This window comes from Neoarius graeffei, chromosome 10 (genome assembly GCF_027579695.1).
Source record: "Neoarius graeffei isolate fNeoGra1 chromosome 10, fNeoGra1.pri, whole genome shotgun sequence".
Lineage (NCBI taxonomy): Eukaryota > Metazoa > Chordata > Actinopteri > Siluriformes > Ariidae > Neoarius > Neoarius graeffei.
The window spans coordinates 84369109-84389563 of NC_083578.1; the positions used below are offsets into that span (position 1 = coordinate 84369109).

General features: G+C 44.7%; 1 protein-coding gene across 1 annotated transcript in view; it reads right to left on the bottom strand.

Moving 5' to 3' along the window:
* Nucleotides 1–597: 597 nt before the first annotated feature.
* Nucleotides 598–20455, bottom strand: part of cxxc1a (CXXC finger protein 1a) — a 31178-nt gene continuing 11320 nt past the window's right edge. The window contains exons 3-14 of the mRNA XM_060932441.1: nt 18117–18217; nt 17872–18005; nt 17618–17773; nt 14934–15077; nt 14646–14753; nt 12547–12734; nt 10069–10276; nt 9739–9846; nt 9577–9626; nt 2154–2250; nt 1875–2027; nt 598–1783 (exon numbers count right to left, since the gene is read on the bottom strand). Of these exons, the coding sequence (XP_060788424.1) occupies nt 1637–1783; nt 1875–2027; nt 2154–2250; nt 9577–9626; nt 9739–9846; nt 10069–10276; nt 12547–12734; nt 14646–14753; nt 14934–15077; nt 17618–17773; nt 17872–18005; nt 18117–18217 (1594 nt within the window). The 3' untranslated portion in view covers nt 598–1636. The remainder of the gene's footprint in view (nt 1784–1874; nt 2028–2153; nt 2251–9576; nt 9627–9738; nt 9847–10068; nt 10277–12546; nt 12735–14645; nt 14754–14933; nt 15078–17617; nt 17774–17871; nt 18006–18116; nt 18218–20455) is intronic.

Below are 20455 nucleotides of genomic sequence, written 5' to 3' on the forward strand. Positions count from 1 at the left end.
CTGACCTCCCACTGTGACTCCTGGTCGGTTTGTACAAACGACGATGATAACCATACACCAGGCTCTGTGTATGTTGTTACTATAGAAATAAGAATGCATTAGAACAAGCACATTATGTTTTTGTTTGTTTTGGCCAGGCACTGCCAAAATGATAATCATATCATCAGTTTTCCTTTGGCTAATCAGACACACGGTACGCCACCACTCTAGCTGGAGCAGTTGGGGGTTAGGTATCTTGCTTGAGGACACTTCAGCCAGTCCTTCTGGTTGAGGGAATTGAACCAGCAACCTTTTAGTTCAAAAGCTGCTTCTCTAACCATTCAGCAATTAGGCCATGGCTTCTCCGAACACATTAATATAAATCTTTCAGCTGGAACTATTACAGAAATGACGGAAAATTAATCACCTTCTGACCCATCAGAATTGAGAATTTAACAGTCTAAGAAAAATTCATTTTTAGCACAGAGGGTAGAAATTATATCTTCATTTTTTATTTTAACATAGATGAATGGTAATCACCAGTCATCTTTTCCAATAAATGTTATGATTTAGATCCCCCCCTCCCCCAAGTCATATAAAACAGACCAAAGACTGTAATTAATTATTATAATTTTATCTGTCACTCACTGCCAATCCTTTCATCAAGAGTACAGTCCATTAACATCAACTTCCATTTACACTCATCACCAAGCCATGAAAGGGTGAAAGTTAAGCATTGGTTGGTGTCCATTCATCTATAACGAAGGGCAAAAGCAATCATCTCATCTCATTATCTCTAGCCGCTTTATCCTTCTACAGGGTCGCAGGCAAGCTGGAGCCTATCCCAGCTGACTACGGGCGAAAGGCGGGGTACACCCTGGACAAGTCGCCAGGTCATCACAGGGCTGACACATAGACAACCATTCACACTCACATTCACACCTACGGTCAATTTAGAGCCACCAGTTAACCTAACCTGCATGTCTTTGGACTGTGGGGGAAACCGGAGCACCCGGAGGAAACCCACGCGGAGAACATGCAAACTCCACACAGAAAGGCCCTCGCCGGCCACGGGGCTTGAACCCAGGACCTTCTTGCTGTGAGGCGACAGCGCTAACCACTACACCACCGTGCCGCCCCAAAAGCAATCAAATGGAAAAAAAAATGAATGCAACATTATTGAACTGTTCTAGGTTACAACAACAACAAAAAAATCTTTAAAAAACACTTCCACACAACAGTTTATTTTAAGAAACGAAATATATCAGCTACGTTTACACAACAATACATGATTCTTTCTTCTTCCAAACAAGACAAGCACCAATAACTACTTTTAGTAAGTATGTTAACAATTTTAAAATGTAGAACAGTATAACGATGACTGATTAAGTGACACGTATGGACAAAGACAGCAACTTTACATATACACACACACAGTACGGTACATGGAGCACTGATAACTCATCTCCTAAAACTGAACCTCTAATGAATCTTTACTATAGTGTCATCATCATCATCCAACATCATTCTCATTTATTAAAAAAAAAAAAAAGTTAATATTATTTAAATGTAGATTTGAATGAAACACACTTGTTATTTCTTTTTCTAATAGTTTCTGGAATAAACAACAGACTGTATAAAAGAGAGTCCTGGCTGGTTATCTGTCTTTGCTGGTGCGCAGGTCTGTTGAATGTGGGTCGTGTTGAATCGTCTGATGCAGCATGAGAGCTAAGAGACCTGCGCGATTCGTCATTGCTATTCGGACGTTGCGCTCCTGTTCGAACAACTCGTCCAACTTGTACCACTGGAAAAGAGAGAGATAGAGAACGAATGAATGAACGAACACTAGTGTGAACAGTAAGTCACTGATCATCTAAAACAAAGATCCAACTAACCACTCGCACTCTCTCCAGGTCCACCTCGGCCCGGCGCAGTTTCTCCCAGCAGTAGTGTTTGTTGCACTTGCGTTTCGACACTCGGCAGTACTCACCCGTCGGCTCAAAAACATCACGCACCAAAGGACATCCACACACCTCATCTGCTGGAACCTACAAACATCAGATCCGCAATTAGGCTGGATTAGTAAAATTGGTTTATAAATGGCATTCGAACATTTATCAATACCGTAAAAATAGTTTCCGCTAATAAGTTTGAAGACGTGTGTAAATCCCCACCTTTGGATCGCGGGAATGCTCAGGACACAGAACCTGAAGCCTTTTACAGTACGTTTTGCTGTGAGGATTGTATACATCACAGAACAACCTGGTTGCACTGGGGGGGGAGAGAAGAAAAAAAAAAGGGGATGAGCAAAGAGTTTCATTTAATTTTACCCAAGAGTTCATTTTATTTTAATTTAGTTCGTGTTTATTTTTGTATTAACAGTTTAGCCACAGTTTGCCCTCCCTTATCACAAATTTTGTAGATTTTATCAAAGGTGTATTTGGTGTTTGCGTCCTTGTACTAAGGACGACTAAATAATCATAATTTCTTAAGTTCCTTTTGTTTGTACTTTAAAGGAGAACTGAAGTCTTTTTTTTTTTTAAAAGATATTTTTTGGGCTTTTTTCACCTTTATTGGATAGGACAGTGTAGAGACAGGAAATGAGCTGGAGAGAGAGAGAGACGGGGAGGGATCTGGAAATGACCTCGGGTCGGAATCGAACCCAGGTCCCCGGATTTATGGTGTGGCGCCTTATCCACCTGAGCCACGACGCCCCCTGAAGTCATTTTTAAACTTGCTTTATTTCTTAATTAACATGTTATTCAATTACGTTTTCGGTTTTAGTAACCTTACATCATGACTCGTATTGTAGAGGTGAAAGTGGAGCAAAGAAAAAAATCCTGAACTTCTGAAAGTCAAACTAACATTTGGGGGGGGGTAGGGTGTTAATGAGTAATTTTCAGGAGTGCATTGTTCTAAATTCAGAATTTTCACTATTGGATGTGAAAAAAAACTTATATAAAGTGATGCTGTCACAACTTATGTGCAATACTAGCCTGGGCCCACCCATCCTAAGCGTGACGCAACACGAGGGCCTGTTGCGAGCTTAGTCTGGCCAGGCAAGCTATCTACAGCTCTTCCAAGCTCCCGAAAAATCGGGAACCAATCAACTTTGAGCATCTCCAACGGCCCTGGGTAGAGGCGTGTTCAAGGCACTGACGTAGTAGAACTGCGACCGGAAGCCATAGATTGTTTACAGAACCTATGCTGGAAGTGCTTCATTCACGCTTCCGCATCTATTACGCATAGATGCTGTATTGAAAGCATTCAACGGGAAGTTCTCATTGAAAACGGAGCAAAGAGCAGCCCTGGAGGTATTTATTGAAAGGAAGGACGTTTTCGCCTTGCTCCCGACCGGCTTCGGTAAGAGTTTAATCTACCAGTTAGCCCCGTTGCGTCGCATACGTCAGAGGAAAGAGTGATGTGATTGGTTTAAGCTTCGTCACAGCCTTTTCTGGCTTCGACCAGTAGCAAACTGAGGCATTTCAGGGAGGCGGGTCAACCACGGGCTCTGGGAAACGGTTGGGCTTAATATCTTGGCCAGACCAATAGCTCGGAGAGCTTTGAAGTCGTGTTAGCCAGACTAGTGCAATACTGCATACATGTTTAGAAAATAATAATTCAACTGATATTAAATAGTTACACAAAAGAAAACCGCGTTTTCTAAAGCACGATATCGCAATAAAATCTCGTTTACATAACATGAGGTATGTATACAAGCATATAAGGTCTTGTACACACCAGCAAGCACTACGAGACTACAAAAATGGCAGCGCCCTGTTGCCGAACGTAAACAAGCCGCGCGATCGCAAAACCGAATTTCTATGAAACGGAACGCGAAAAATCCAAAAAATAAATTTCTCCATTCGGAAAACCGGAGATTTTCAAGAGTTTTGTCAAATATCCAGATTTCCAGGTAAATCCGGAAGACTTTCATCTATAGTATTGGCAACTAATTGCAATTAAATATTATACTTATTGGCCTATTCGTGTTTTAGCCATGTTGAATTTAGTTCGTTTGGTCCACGGCAGGCGTCGCTTATCCGTGCGATCTTCATGAGACTTGTGCAAGACTTCGAAACGTGAAGTGTCAGCCAGGTGTCCGTGCCGCCATTTTGAAAACTGTTTTAAACGAAATATCGCACAAAAACGAGTTTAAATGACGATTACTGCCGACTTTTTCCAAACTTTCTTGATCGCTATCAAAACAAACAAAACTTCCGGCTTGATTACATCACCATTCGAAAGAGGGCGCGCGCGTCTTTTCACAACGTTGGCAGATGTCGGTCGCTTTGATTTCCGCTGTACGTTTTACTTCCGTCCTACGATGTCTTGTACAGGTCTCAACGAATCTTGTTTACGGCCATTGCTTTGACATATGAACTGATATATTACAGAGCGTATTTCAAACACTCATAACTTGCTACCGTATAGCAGTGACAAAATAGCGATCAAAAATGCATTCCTATATTTAAAAAAAATGAGAAATAGAATTTTGATTAAAAAAATTGCCTTTAGTTCTTGAAGAAAACAACCCCAGGCAAGTACAAACTACAAAAGCTTAAGGTTTAACTGCCAACTTGAATTTACCTGCTACAAATACAAATCGTATTATTGAGCCAAATGATGTTTAAGGTGTGTGAAGATTTAGAAACGACTGATTAGATTTATAGCTCCAGTCCAAACAAAAGTAACTGACTTCAGATGGAAAGCAGGTCTTGGGTACTGGATTATGCTTGCACCCCAGGGCTCGACGTTAACTTTTTAATCCAGTCGGACAAGCAGCAAGATTTTTCACTTGTCCTGACCATAACCTTTTTATTCCTATGTATTTTAGTTCAATGAAAGGAAAATGGTTAAGAAAGTTTAATCATAAAGCAGGTATAGTTATGAGAACCATGATGCTTTAAAGGGGAACAGAGGGCAATATATAGAGTAAATATAACAATAAAACACACATTAACGAACCTTATTCAAGACTTACAAAAGTTTTTTGTTCTAAGGTTGGAAAGTTATAGTGTTTTGAAAGTAGCTCGAGCAAACTATTTCCGCAGTTTGAACAGCCCGCCATGATATTAATTTTATCCAATCAGAATGCACGTTCATTTTCTCTGCGTAACGCTCATGACGTATGTATGTGCCCAGTTGTGTTGGCTCATTGAGGTTGGGAATAGCACGTGTGAAATACCCGTTTCTGCCTCTTGCGACGATTTCGCAAGTCCACGGGTGGCGCCTATCTCATTGCAACAAATAAATTCTGCTGGACTCGTGAGCAACTCCACGTTACATTTTCCGCACGAGCACCACGCCGTGTCACCTGCACGCAGACGCTCTGCCCCACGCTCAGCATCAGTCTCATCCTCACCGTCATCCGAGCTTTCTTCTCTTATTTCATCACCGGAGTCGAGAGTACCTCTCCTAGGTTCAAACTGGTACCCTTCTAAGCCATAGCCTGCTTGCAGTGTGTCTTGCGGGATCTCTTCGTATGATTCGACAGAGCTGTCGCTTTCACTTGATGCGCCCGACGCCATGATTACACACTTCTCTCCTCTATTTCGGAGAGTTCCGCTAGTGCAGTGGGTAGCGCTGACGTCACGGTCTTTTAAAAATGGCGACTCTTGTGCGGTTTAGCGTATAAAGTATTATATTTACAATTACCAAGATATTTCGTCGTTGTCTAGTATATAAATTTGATAGAATACTTAAGAATACGTTACTTTGTCACATCAGCAACCGTATATATTATATTTTGGTACCCCTTTAATGATTTACAATTTTTTAATAAAACAAACTAACAATAAACAAAAACTATTCAATGTTCCATTATGGTGCATGTGTTGTTCTTTTTATAACCCATTACCTGATCTGCTCCTGTGGGTTCACCACCCACAGAGGTAGCAGTAGGGGACTGGTGCAATGTGGATTGGGTGGCAGTCGAAGGCAGGGGCCTCGACGACCTGATCCCCGGACACAGCGGCTGGCTGTTGGGACATGGAATGTCACTTCGCTGGGGGGGAAAGAGCCTGAGCTTGTGCGGGAGGTTGAGAGGTACCGGCTAGAGATAGTCGGGCTCACCTCCACGCACAGCTTGGGCTCTGGAACCCAGCTCCTCGAGAGGGGCTGGACTCTCCACTTCTCTGGAGTCGCCCGTGGTGAGCGGCGGCGGGCTGGTGTGGGCTTGCTTATAGCTCCCCAGCTCAGCCGCCATGTGTTGGAGTTTACCCCAGTGAACGAGAGGGTCGCCTCGCTGCGCCTTCGGATTGGGGAGAGGGCTCTTGCTGTTGTTTGTGCCTATGGCCCAAATAGCAGTATAGAGTATCCGGCCTTCTTGGAGTCCCTGGGAGAGGTACTGAGGAGTGCTCAGACTGGGGACTCCATTGTGTTACTGGGGGACTTCAATGCTCACGTGGGAGATGACAGTGACACCTGGAGGGGCGTGGTTGGGAGGAACGGCCTCCCCGATCTGAACCCGAGTGGTGTTTTGTTATTGGACTTCTGTGCTAGTCACGGTTTGTCCATAACGAACACCATGTTCGAGCATAGGGGTGTCCATAAGTGCACGTGGCACCAGGACACCTTAGGTCGGAGGTCAATGATCGACTTTGTAGTCGTTTCATCTGATCTCCGGCCCTATGTCTTGGACACTCGGGTGAAGAGAGGGGCTGAGCTGTCAACTGATCACCACCTGGTGGTGAGTTGGATCCGCTGGCGGAGGAGGAAGCTGGACAGACCTGGCAGGCCCAAACGTATGGTGAGGGTCTGCTGGGAACGTCTGGCCGAGCACTCTGTCGGGGAGGTCTTCAACTCCCACCTCCGGGAGAGCTTTTCCCAGCTTCCGAGGGAGGCGGGGGACATTGAGTCTGAGTGGACCATGTTCTCTACCTCCATTGTGGACGCAGCTGTTCAGAGCTGTGGCCGCAAGGTCTCCGGTGCCTGTCGTGGCGGCAATCCCCGAACCCGGTGGTGGACACCAGAAGTAAGGGATGCCGTCAAGCTGAAGAAGGAGTCCTATCGGGCCATGTTAACCTCCAGGACTCCCGAGGCAGCTGACGGGTATCGGCAGGCCAGGCGTGCTGCAGCTCGGGCAGTTGCGGAGGCAAAAACTCGGAACTGGGAGGAGTTCGGGGAGGCCATGGAGAAGGACTATCGGTCGGCCTCGAAGAAATTCTGGCAAACCGTCCGGCGCCTCAGGAGGGGGAAGCAGTACTCTGCCAACACTGTTTACGGTGCGGGTGGGGAGCTGTTGACCTCGACTGGGGACATTGTCGGGCGGTGGAAGGAATACTTTGAGGATCTCCTCAATCCCACCGTCATGTCTTCCACTGAGGAGACTGAGGCTGATGACTCAGAGGTGGACTCGTCCATTACCCAAGCCGAAGTCACTGAGGTGGTTTGCAAGCTCCTCGGTGGCAAGGCACCGGGGGTGGATGAGATCCGCCCTGAGTATCTCAAGTCTCTGGATGTTGTGGGGCTGTCTTGGTTGACACGCCTCTGCAACATCGCGTGGCGGTCAGGGACAGTGCCTCTGGAGTGGCAGACTGGGGTGGTGGTCCCTCTTTTTAAGAAAGGGGACCGGAGAGTGTGCCCCAATTATAGGGGAATCACACTTCTCAGCCTCCCAGGGAAGGTTTACTCCAGGGTACTGGAGAGGAGAATTCGACCAATAGTCGAACCTCGGATCCAGGAGGAACAATGCGGTTTTCGTCCTGGTCGCGGAACACTGGACCAGCTCTATACCCTTCATAGGGTGCTCGAGGGTTCATGGGAGTTTGCCCAACCAGTCCACATGTGCTTTGTGGATCTGGAGAAGGCATTCGACCGTGTCCCCCGTAGTATTCTGTGGGGGGTGCTTCGGGAGTATGGGGTTCGGGGCTCTTTGCTAAGGGCTGTCCGGTCCCTGTACGAACGGAGCAGGAGTCTGGTTCGCATTGCCGGCAGTAAGTCAGACCTGTTCCCAGTGCATGTTGGACTCCGGCAGGGCTGCCCTTTGTCACCGGTTCTGTTCATAATTTTTATGGACAGAATTTCTAGGCGCAGCCAGGGGCCAGAAGGAATCCTGTTTGGGAACCACAGGATTTCATCTCTGCTTTTTGCGGATGATGTTGTCCTGTTGGCTTCTTCAAACCAGGACCTTCAGCATGCACTGGGGCGGTTTGCAGTCGAGTGTGAAGCGGCTGGGATGAGAATCAGCACCTCCAAGTCCGAGGCCATGGTTCTCGACCGGAAAAGGGTGGCTTGCCCTCTCCAGGTTGGTGGAGAAGTTCTGCCTCAAGTGGAGGAGTTTAAGTATCTCGGGATCTTGTTCACGAGTGAGGGAAGGATGGAGCGTGAGATCGACAGGCGGATCGGTGCAGCCTCCGCAGTGATGCGGTCGCTTTACCGGTCCGTTGTGGTGAAGAAGGAGCTGAGCCAAAAGGCGAAGCTCTCAATTTACCGGTCGATCTACGTTCCGACTCTCACCTATGGTCATGAGCTTTGGGTAATGACCGAAAGAACAAGATCGCGGATACAAGCGGCCGAAATGAGTTTCCTTCGCAGGGTGGCTGGGCGCTCCCTTAGAGATAGGGTGAGAAGCACAGTCACTCGGGAGGAGCTCGGAGTAGAGCCGCTGCTGCTCCACATCGAGAGGAACCAGCTGAGGTGGCTCGGGCATCTTTTTCGGATGCCTCCTGGACGCCTCCCTGGGGAGGTGTTCCAGGCATGTCCCCCCGGGAGGAGGCCCCGGGGAAGACCCAGGACACGCTGGAGGGACTATGTCTCTCGGCTGGCCTGGGAACGCCTCGGTGTTCTTCCCGAGGAGCTGGCCGAGGTGTCTGGGGAAAGGGAAGTTTGGGCTTCCCTGCTTAGACTGCTGCCTCCGCGACCCGGTCCCGGATAAAGCGGAAGAAGACGAGACGAGACGAGACGAGACATTACCTGATCTGCAGTTTTAAGAGTTGGCATTGTCGTCTTTTTCCACTTTCTTTTGATGAAATGAAACCGAAAGAAAATGAGTCGGACGTGATCAGGGTGACAGAATGACGTTGTGAACGAAAACAAACCGTAAGCGATTTCAGCACTGTTGTAATATTTCCACAAAATATTTTACAACGACATTTGTGATGGTTAAATGTGAACTGTACAAAAGAAAATACAATAAATGTCCAAGTTAAATGAAGATTCACCACAGATATTCATTTTACTGAGGTATTTGATCACCATTTCTCCAATTTCGATGAATTCAAAGTCTAATAATCTATAATTAAATATTACGACGTGGTTATTTTTTTTATACACGCACCTACTGTACTTGGCTTCCCCGGAATTTCGTGAACAATAACACAGCCACACTGAGGGGACTAAACTGGTTTTGTTGGAATTTTACTGATGTAACTCTTGAATAATTACTATAAAAATAGCGATTTTCAACAAATATCCAACTCGTCCCGTCAGACAGGCAGATGCAGATTTGACTTGTCCGGACCAAACATTTAGTTGTCCCGGACAGTCGGACTACCGTTAATGTCGAGCCCTGGAGTATAAAGGAAATTGGGTAGATTTTATTTATTTTTTTGGCCAGATTATTCCTTTAATATAAAGCTAATCACGTTTACTTACCCCTCTATGCGTGTGGGATACATCGATCCAAAGGATGTCTGACTCTCATACTGTTCCAAGATAAGTAGAATACGATTTTAATATTGTGTTAATATATTTGAAACCGAGTATTATGACATTCACAGAATTATAAAACACACACAGAACAATAGTTCAGCTCACCTTGGAATAACATCTCTCCATGTGACGTAGCGCCACCTTGGGGTTGACCGGATGACTGCAGGAGACACAGAAAATTTGAAGGTCCGTATCGTCGTCTCCTTCGTTTACCTGCAGAGGGCGACAGTCGGCTCTCAGTGATACTGAAGAATTATGAATGAGCCGTATAAAAGTTCTATGCATTAACAGACCACAAGGAATATATTTACAGTGACTATAAATGTGGTTGTTATAACAACTTTGTTGCTATTAAGATGTACGCATGTGGATGTCAGTGTAGGCCTATATAAGCAATAATCAGTCATCAGGGTGACCATAGTGATGCCATCTTACTTCTTCGTCATGTTGGACGACCTGCTGCTTTGCCTTAGCAATGATGCCCTCCAGCTCGTGGAAACGTTTCTCCATATCCGTGAGCCGTGTCCGGGCTAACTGCTGCTCGCGCCGGATGCGTTCCAGAAGCTTCTTTCCCTGCTCCTCGGCGATGCAGGGGCTCTGCTGCCACTGCTGGATACGCTGAGGGAGGATCTCATAGATCCGGCTGATGGAGGAGGGCAGGGGGAAAAAGAAAAATCATTATTATACACCTCACCAGCCACTGTATTAGGAACACCTACTGTTTTACGCAGTTATCTAAATCAGCCAATCTCTTGACAGCAGCGCAATGCAGACAGAAATCAAGCGCTTCAGTTCATTAATGTTCAAACATCAGAACGGGAAAAATTGTGATCTCAAAGTGTGACTTTCGTTCACTGTGGCATGGGTGTTGGTTTGAGTCAGATGGACTGGTTTGTTTGAGTAGTTCAGAAACTGCTCCTGATCTTCTGGGGTTTTCACACACAACAGTCTCTAAAGTTTACACAGACAGAACGGTGCGAAAAACAAAAACAACACTGAGTGAGTGAGAGTTCTGTAGGTGGAAACAGACGCCTTGGAGATTAGAGAGCTCGGAAGAAAACGGACAGATTGGTTCGAGCTGCCGGGAAGGTAGCTGTACAGTAACTCATACACAGGTAGTCGTCGACTTACGACTGCGTTTGGTTACGACTGACCGGTCGTAAACCGATCTGGTCGTAAGTCGGCCTATGTTAAATGAACGTAAGTATATTGTGATGTGTAATGATATTGTAATCATCTTAAAGTTATTATTTTATCAACATTTTCTTATTTCATTACCTTGGCTCATTATTTGGTTTAAGTCAAACACTACGCTGCGTACAGTACAATTCGTTTAATATGTGCAAAACAAAAAATACGAAATACAGGTGTGAAAAATAGAAAACATTTTAGTTTGAAACATACCGAAATACAAATGTAAAACATAGCAAAATACAAAATTTAGTGACTGCTGGCATCACTGGTGCTTGGCTGTGGGTCGTCTACGTCATCATCAGCTGTTGCAGCGCTCGGGCTGGCGGGAGGATTTGCTCGTTTCATAAACCAGGAGCTGGGGCGGAAACTGCATGACGGAGCCCGAGAGAGACTGCGCGTGTGCCGGGAGCTGGGGCAGAAACCGTCGTACGTGGCGAGAGGCGCTGCCTGGAGCCGGGGCGGAAACCGTCGTACGCGGCGAGAGGTGCTGCTGGGAGCTGGGGCGGAAACTGTCGCACGCTCAGCTAGCTCAGCTGGGAAACACTTGCCAGTCATAACCAGACGGTCGTAAAGTCGATCGGTCGTAAGTCGACGACTACCTGTAATCACTCTTTACAACCGTGGTGAGCAGAAAAGCATCTCAGCATGCAATGGCAGAAGACTACATTGGGTTCCAGTCCTGCAGCCAAGAACAGGAATCTTAGAACCAGGGCTTTGAACCGGTTCAAGGAACGAAAACCGGGAACTTTTTCTATTTCACATGGAACAGAAACAAAACCAGAAACTTTATTATTTTTTATGTTCCGGAACAGAAACGCTTATTAAAAATAATGGTAACCGGTTAATACCGGTTTTTATTTCGTTCCTCAAAGTTTCCGTAGCCTACAAATAAAAAAGTGATTCTTCTCCTGTTAAACACAAAACAAACTCCGCCGAATGCGCGTGCGCACACTACGGCCTCCGCCGAGTGCGCGCACGCGCACACCGCATGTCGGGGCCGCGGATCAGCGAAGTCGGCGGGGAATTTGTGGTTATTATCGGTACAAACAGCGCGAATCACAACTTAAATGAGTGCGGTTCAGTTTGACATTGTCAGTCCGTTAGATAAACATTTAATTTTATTAAAATCGAAAATGAATATTTAGAACCTGTGGGCTACAAAAATAATAAAGTAGCCGGCTGGACTTAATTGTGTGCCGGCTGTATGGCCGGCAGCCGGCGCTTGTGGAAAGCCCTGTATAGGGCCTGACTAGCCTTTGGTAACACACTAAATGAATTATCTTTCATTTTTGGCACTTTTTCTGTTTGTGTAGATGGGAAGACATACTGAGAATCCAAATCGCCAACATTTGAAATAATAATTGTTTTGAATTATTTCTTGTCTTATTTAATGAAGGTTGTAATAGAATTAGCCTACGTTTGGCTTAAGCTGGATGAGACAGAGACATAATTTTATAGCCATTTGTTAAACCGCTGACAGGGAACGTAATTAACCGTTCCGGGAACGAAATTTTTTTGTTCGAACCGGTTCGGGAACGTCTGTTTAATGGTGGAACCCAAAACCAGAAACGTTAAAATTCCGTTTCTGTTCGGAAAGAACCAATAGGGAAAAAATTCTGGTTCAAAGCCCTGCTTAGAACCAAGAACAAGTTCCTATTAAAGTGGCCGGTGAGTGTATGGCACACCCTGTAAGGAAGAAGCACGTCACTCGGCTCTTACTTGGCAGCGAGCTTCATGCCGCAGTCATCAGAGCAGTACTTGGAGCTGGGACGCGCCGATTCAACGCAGCCTGGTCCGAGGCACTGTCTGGCTTCACCGCTGTCTCGAGCTTCCATCCTCTCACTGTGTCTCACCTTGTCCCTGTGCTTCTGCTTCGGTTTATGTTTACGGGGCTTGTTTTCCTCTTTCTGACAAAGGACACGGGCAAAAAATGATCAAGAAGTAAAGTAACACTTGGCTTATAAAGAATAAAATTTTCTTTTTTATTTATTCTCAAATCTGATTGGTCAGAAGGTGTTGATTAATTTCCTAGAACAGTAGCTGTGACAATAGTGCCAGCTGCAAAGTTTATATTAATGTACTTGTTCTAATAATGTGTTATAGCTTGCATGGGGACTTGTATGGAAATCATGGTTTGTACAGATTTGTAAAAGGCATGTACATTTTCTGTTCGATGTGAGGAGACGTGTGCGTGGGATTTTGTTAAGAATTTTTGTTAGGAGTCTCCAGAGTCAGTGCTTTGAAAAAGTTAGAGGTAAAACTGCCTCAGGAAAGACTTCGTAACAGAGGTTTCTCTCGAACATGAAAAATTGCGTTTTCGTCTTTTTTTTTTTGAGAGAGGAGTTATAGCTCCTAAGCAACTAGTTATACGTCCTATAACATAAGCAATGACGGGAACTACACCAAGTTGCAGAAGCTCGACGACTTTAAAATGTGACCGTAAACAGATAAAACATACAAGTTGTTTATTAATAAATAAAAATTGCCAAGAGGAATCAATTACTCCTGGGACATGCTGCTATATGGAAAATAATATCAGCTTGTACAAAGTGTTTTATTCTTTATATAAGAATTGATCTAAGTTTTTACAAGCTTTAAAGGTGAAGCCATGGCCTAATGGTTAGAGAAGTATCTTTAGGACCAAAAGGTCACCGGTTCGATTCCCTGCACCAACAGGAATAGATGAAGTGCCCTTGAGCAAGGCACCTAACCCCTAGCTGCTCTGCATGTGTTGTATGTCACTCTGGATAACAGTGTCTGCTAAGTGCCTGTAATGTAATGCTTTAGCTCTTTTACTTGAAACAACTTAAATTTTATGGGATTTTTTTGCATTTTGTCAGTCAGTAGGTATCTTTTAGGCCACGGGTCTTCAACTAAAATTGCAAGAGGTCCAGAAATCAACCCTTCTCCCCTTCTGGGGTCTGGATAAATAGATACGTACAATCAGTGTTGTAGTCGAGTCACTAAACCTCGAGTCAGAATCCAGTCTCGAGTCCCCAAGTCCGAGTCATTAAAAAAAAAAAAAATTCAAGCCGAGTCTTTTGTTTTGTTTTAAACGGGGTAAAGCCTTTACAAAAAAACAAAGAAAAAAACTCTCGTATATACTAACCCTGATTAACCTGTATACCCTGTATGCCCCCACATTTTGTATGCTGCTGAATCTGTCCTTTTTTCAGTAGCTTTGTATAAACAATAACCGCTAAATGTAATGCAATGTTATGTAAGGTGATCGCTAGGCATTCTCATTGTGAAAAGTAAGTCACATGTACATGGACTGGCATTTAATGTTGTATTTGTTCCTTTCTATTTGTTTTTTGTCTGTTCATATTCTTTTTGGGGGAGTAAAGTCAGTTTAAAAATGCCGTTAAATGCATAGGCCTATAGGCCAAGTTTAATGACCCTGAGGTTATCAGAGGTCATATGTCGTTTTACAAATGAAAAATGAATTCAGCACCCAAACATTTAACAAACAAGGCCATTTGCTAACTTCATTAATCATTTTAGTACATTTCATTCCTTAGAAAGCTGAGAAACTGGGTTCAGCTGAGACGTTTACAGGCCCAAAGTTCAATGACCTCTAGAGGCCAACAGAGGTCAGATAGAGCTCGGCATATTGCAGATTTGAATTCGGCACACCCAAATTGACAAAATAAGACTGTTTGCCGACTTTGTCTCAAAAATGCCTTTAACTCCTTAAATAAGCACTTTTTTGAATTTTGGTACCAGTCTATAGGCTTTTTGCAGCTTCGAAACTCTCCTCTCCACTCTGTGTCATGATTTGATTGTGGGTTTTTTTTGCAAATGTGTAGAGAAATAACCTTTTTCTCAGAGCGTTTCTCTCTCCTCTTCACATGCTTGACCTTCACAGCTCTCTTTCGCATGGTGGCATCAAGGTACGACCCATCGTCTTCATCACTGTTCCATCCCTGATAGAGAAAATTCGTAACTCTGTATTGCTTTTAGACAGTCTGAAATCATATACAAGTCATTGACAGCTGGAAATTGTGACTTTTGGTGAGCATCGGTAAAGACTGCAGTATAAGTCATGAGTTATTTTTAAACACTCGACTGCTTAGAGTTGTGTGTGGTGTTGATGTGGGTCATACGTGATCTGTGTATTTGCCGGCGCAGTACTGCTGGTAGAGCTCCAGCTCGTTCTCACTGTACTCGTCTGACAGGGGGTAGTCGGGCTGGAAGCGCTCTCGGCCTTTAGACATGGAATACTCCTCCTCCTTCACACGCAGCATTTTCTACAACACGCACACACACACATCTCACCAAACTAGAAGAACAGACCTTTGCGCATCAGGCATTATTAATCAAGAACGAACCCGTAAAAATCAAGGTCTCTGCCACGCTCTACGTTATTCTATCCTTCACATCAGAAACTTGCATGAATTATTTCCATGCCAACTTTAATTCCCAGAGGAAAACCCAGGATGTACCAGTTAACAGAACCGTCAGCAACAGTAGCATCTACCGTACATTATTTTAAAGGTGCTGACTTACAAACAGCCTCGTTTTGGTTAAAAGTAGGTTAAACACACCCCACGGTGGTCATGTGATATTGTCGCTTACTTGCTTCGGCGATCTCCGGAAACATAAAATGCGGGATGCTTTTTATCTCGGCAAAACATTTACACACAGGATACACGGTGTGTGTGCAGCAGCGAAACATCTGGAAACTCCAACAGCAATAGAAAATTTCTGCCCAGAATTCAATTTTGCAGTCAGAACCTTTAAAGTGCATATCACGGGTAAATTCAGGAGCAAGATCAATGTAATTCTCCTCTTTTATATTAAACTTTGGTCAAATATCTGTCACATTTTGCATTTTATGCAATTTTTTTTACCTTGCGCAATACCAGAAAAATTCAGTTGAAATCAAGCCATTTGAGGCGAATTGGTCCGCATTTGCATTTCCCAGGAAACATTGATTTTCGTGACATCGCGTGCGGGACGCCTCCTTCTGAATCCTACGTCAGCGCTGGTTTGTTTATGAGAAAACGACCTGGTGGTTTTCTGCAAATTTCTTCAACGTTATCGCGTAATTATTAAAATGGGTAACAGATGTATCGTAGGAGGGTGTAGCAACACCAATCATGATGGGATTAGTACTCATCGTTTTCCAAAAGACCGGACAATGAGAGAGAAATGGGAGCGCTTGGTCTACACAGGCTGTGCACTGAAACCGTGCAAAGCTCGCGCAGCCTGCTGGCGCTTCCGCAGGTGACGTCACGAATCTGGCTCCAGACTCCCTTGGGATTTTTCCAGACGCGTTTTGTGATTTTATTTTTTTCTGCTGTAGACAGATGGCCTTGTGCAAAATTACCCTTCTGGATGAGTGTGTAAAGGGACATACTTTCATATTAAAAAAACAAATGAAATTGGTCCAGAACATGCACTTTAACTCTGATTGAGGTCTTTATGCTGGTGAATTGTCCACAAGTGAAAGTGACATCATAAAATGTATCACAGCCTAAGAAAATTAATTCCTTCCTTCTTTCATCCATTCATTCATTCCTGCGTTCCTTCCTCCGTTCATTCCTTCCTTCCTCCGTCCGTTTGCTCGTTCCTTCCTCCTTTCGTTCATTCGTTCCTTCCTCCGTTCGTTCCTTCCTTAATTCCTCCGTTCGTTCCTTCCTTCCTCCGTCCTTCCTCCGTTCCTTCCTTCCTCCGTTCCTTCCTTCCTTCCTCCGTTCCTTCCTTCCTTCCTCCGTTCGTTCCTTCCTTCCTTCCTCCGTTCGTTCATTCCTTCCTTCCTCCGTTCGTTCATTCCTTCCTTCCTTCCTCCGTTCATTCCTTCCTTCCTCCGTTCGTTCATTCCTTCCTTCCTTCCTCCGTTCGTTCATTCCTTCCTCCGTTCGTTCATTCCTTCCTTCCTTCCTCCGTTCGTTCATTCCTTCCTTCCTTCCTTCCTCCGTTCGTTCATTCCTTCCTTCCTTCGTTCATTCCTTCCTTCCTTCCTTCCTCCGTTCGTTCGTTCCTTCCTCCGTTCATTCGTTCCTTCCTTCCTCCGTCCGTTTGTTCGTTCCTTCCTTCCTCCGTCCGTCCGTTCCTTCCTTCCTCTGTTCGTTCGTTCCTTCTTTCCTTCCTTCCTCCGTTCCTTCCTTCCTTCCTCCCTCCCTCCCTCCTTCCTTCCTCCCTCCCTCCTTCCTTCCTTCCTCCTTCCTTCCTCCCTCCCTCCTTCCTTCCTCCCTCCCTCCTTCCTTCCTCCCTCCCTCCCTCCTTCCTCCCTCCCTCCATTCCTTCCTCCCTCCCTCCCTCCATTCCTCCCTCCCTCCATTCATTCCTTCGTTCGTTCGTTCGTTCCTCCCTTCCTTCCTTCCTCTGTTCGTTCGTTCCTTCCTTCCTTCCTTCCTCCGGCCATTCGTTCATTCACTGCTTCCTTCCTCCATTCATCCATCCAGAAAAAAAAAACTAAAACAAACTTTCCCAAACTCATCTTTGTATCTCTACAAGTCACAGATTTTAAAACGTCATTAACTCCAATAAATGAAACGAAACAAAACTGTATTTAAAGATTTCATTCCAAATGTGGTGTAGGATCATGACAGACATTTTCACTTTTATAATTTGGCTCACCTCTGTTTCACTCCAGTACATTTAGTGTGTGAGGAAATCACACATAGTTAGCAAGATCTGAGAAATCTTCTTAAACTGGTTCCTTAGACAACATGAGCTTTGCTTCTTTTTTTTTTCCTTTCTCAAATTCAACCACAAGTCTGATACACAAATGTGAAACGGACTGAGATCCTAAAGGTTAAAACCCTGACAGACACACACTCACCCGGGCGCGCACTTCACACTGCCTGAGCCTGCACTTCTGCCTGATCTTATTGGGCCCGCCGAACTTCTTCATGTCCTTACAGAAGTCACACTGAGCGCAGTCCTCTGTCCGCATGCAGGGCTCACACTCCCCACACATACGCGCCGAGCGCTTGATCTGTGAGGACATCAGATAAACCGTGGGGTTTCTTTTTTCAAAATGCTAATAATCAGATCCTTTTCGCAGGTGGTGTAAGACCTCATGACTTTACCCACCCGTGACCCACGTCGCCGATCGTTCTTAAAATCGGGCGTGTCACACTCAAGCTGCCTCTCCATTTCGTCTCCGTCTGACTCTCGGTCCCGGCTTTTCTTGGAGCGATATTTTATCTCCAAAGAATCATCGTTACCTAGGATAGAAGGTAAACCAAGCTAAGGAAAAAATATTTTGAAGAAGGATTCTCCTCTCTGTTACACCAAAATGCAAGAGTCTAAAATGCGCTCCACCACCTGATACTCACTGCGACATTTTTCACAGTACCACACCCGAATGGATTTTGCCATCTTCTCGGATATATGAATGCAGTCGCCATGAAACCACTCGTTGCAGTTGTCACAACCGCTGTATGATAAAAGAGTGAATCACAAAATTATGAGCATCAAAACAGCTACTTAATCAGCTCCTCGGGACCGAACAATCTGATGCTGAGTAGCTGGAATTGGATCAGATTTCCAACTCAATTTATGCTGCTTGAACAAATGTGATTAATAATAACAATTCTTTAAAGGTCCCATGGCATGAAATTTTCACTTTCTGAGGTTTTTTAACGTTAAAATGAGTTCCTCTGACCTTCTTAAGTCACCCCAGTGGCTAGAAATTTCATAATGTGTAAACCAAACTATGCCCAATATTTGAGAATGGCGCGTCAAAACGGCGCGTTGAGAAGCTCTTCCCTTGCCGACGTCAGCAAGGGAGATGATCCCCACGCCCCCCCTCTGGATTCCCACCCACTGTATGAATTGCCCGCCCAGCTCAAAAGTTGCCACCAAACAAGGAAGTTGCGCTGTACATGGATGTGACAACACAGAAAGGAGTCTGTTTTTACTGCCGATGGGAGAGCCCCTGAAGACGCAGTGGCTAAATTTTATTTACTCCAATAATACGCCGTCGAGTCTACCTAAGACGGTGTATGTTTGTCGGAAGCATTTTCCTGATGAATGTTTCCACAACTTGGGACAGTACAGGGCAGGTTTTGCACATCAACTGTCACTGAAGCCTGGGTCCGTACCAAGCATCCCTGCCGCGTCAGCCACAAACACCGAACAAGTAAGTGTATAACTGTTAAGTCGTTTTGCCGTGTTTTAAAATCGGTGCGTTAGCCTTGCAATGGCTACATTAGCTGTGCAGCTAACCGCTTCCTGCAGTTAGCCAGGTACTCTGCGCTACAAAACCAAAAAGCATGCAGCATGCTCTGTTATAATAGCCAATCAAAACAGTTTTTACAAAGACACCCACATTCTTTTTTTTAAGTCACTCGTTCATTTTATTTGTTTGTTTGTTCAGTAAAAACCCAAACATTTGTTGAATTTATTTTATTTCCTCGCGTCGCACCTTAATGACGTCAGCGTGCGATATTTTTCCCTTCGCGGTTTGTTCCTTCTCTCTCGCCATAGTAAGACACCCACATCCGCTTGTTCTGACCCACTGGAGGTAGCGTCACAGTGCTGTTAGCCAATCAGAGGTAACACGTTTACATGTCATGAATATTAATGATAAGACCCGCCACCACCCTCTACCCTTCCCCGCCTCCTGCTTCTCATTAGCAAAACGACGCACTGGGAAAAGCGCTGAAATGGGGCTTTCTCCCAGGAGGCTATATCTACGTACCGAGGGTTCATTTCGAGAAAGGCTGCGGATATAACATCTGGAAACCTCCACAAGCCCGTTTAAAGCATCAACAAACCACCATGCCATGGGACCTTTAATTTTATATATATATATATATATATATATATATATATATATATATTAGTGCTGTCAAGTGATTAAAATATTTAATCGCGATTAATGTTGCGACTGTCATAGTTAACTCACGATTAATCGCAATTTAATCGCAAATTTTTGTCACATGAAAAACCATTGTAATTCTCTTACCAGCATAAAAAAGTGAATGGGCTTGCTCACCGTTCAAACTACGGGGGTATACGGGGGATCTGAGATCCCCTGAAACAGACATGAGATCCCTTGAAAACGTGATTTGGGAAATGTGTGTGTGTGTGTGTGTGTGTGTGGGGGGGGGGGGGGGGGGTCTCTAAAATATTGGCAAAATGATGTTTATTGACATAGCAATCGTGTGTAACGGGAAGCATTTGCATATCCGAAGTGAGCGCGCGATGGAGAGCCGCGCTCTGAGACAAGCACAAGCACCCCCCCCAAGGGAAAATAAGGGACCCCCCCGAAAATATCGGCATAGTTCGAACACTGGTTGTACCAATGTTTTTTTTTTTATTGCAGAGCATAACACGTCTTGTCACAGCCACTGCAAAGTGGGGCTGGAGCTGCCGATGGGAAAACGAAACCTAAACCGAGCACCGTGGCTCTTCGGGGGAGGGCAGAGGACTCTGGCTGTGCGGGGCGTGGCATCATGTCACAGAGCGTTAATCTCGCGATAAAAAAAATTATCGCCGTTAAAATTGAGTCAAGTTAACGCGTTAATAACGCGACATTTTTGACAGCACTAATATATATATATATATATATATATATATATATATATATATATATATATATATATATATATATATATATACATATATACATACACACACACACACACTCTTTCTCCACCCAAATGGATAT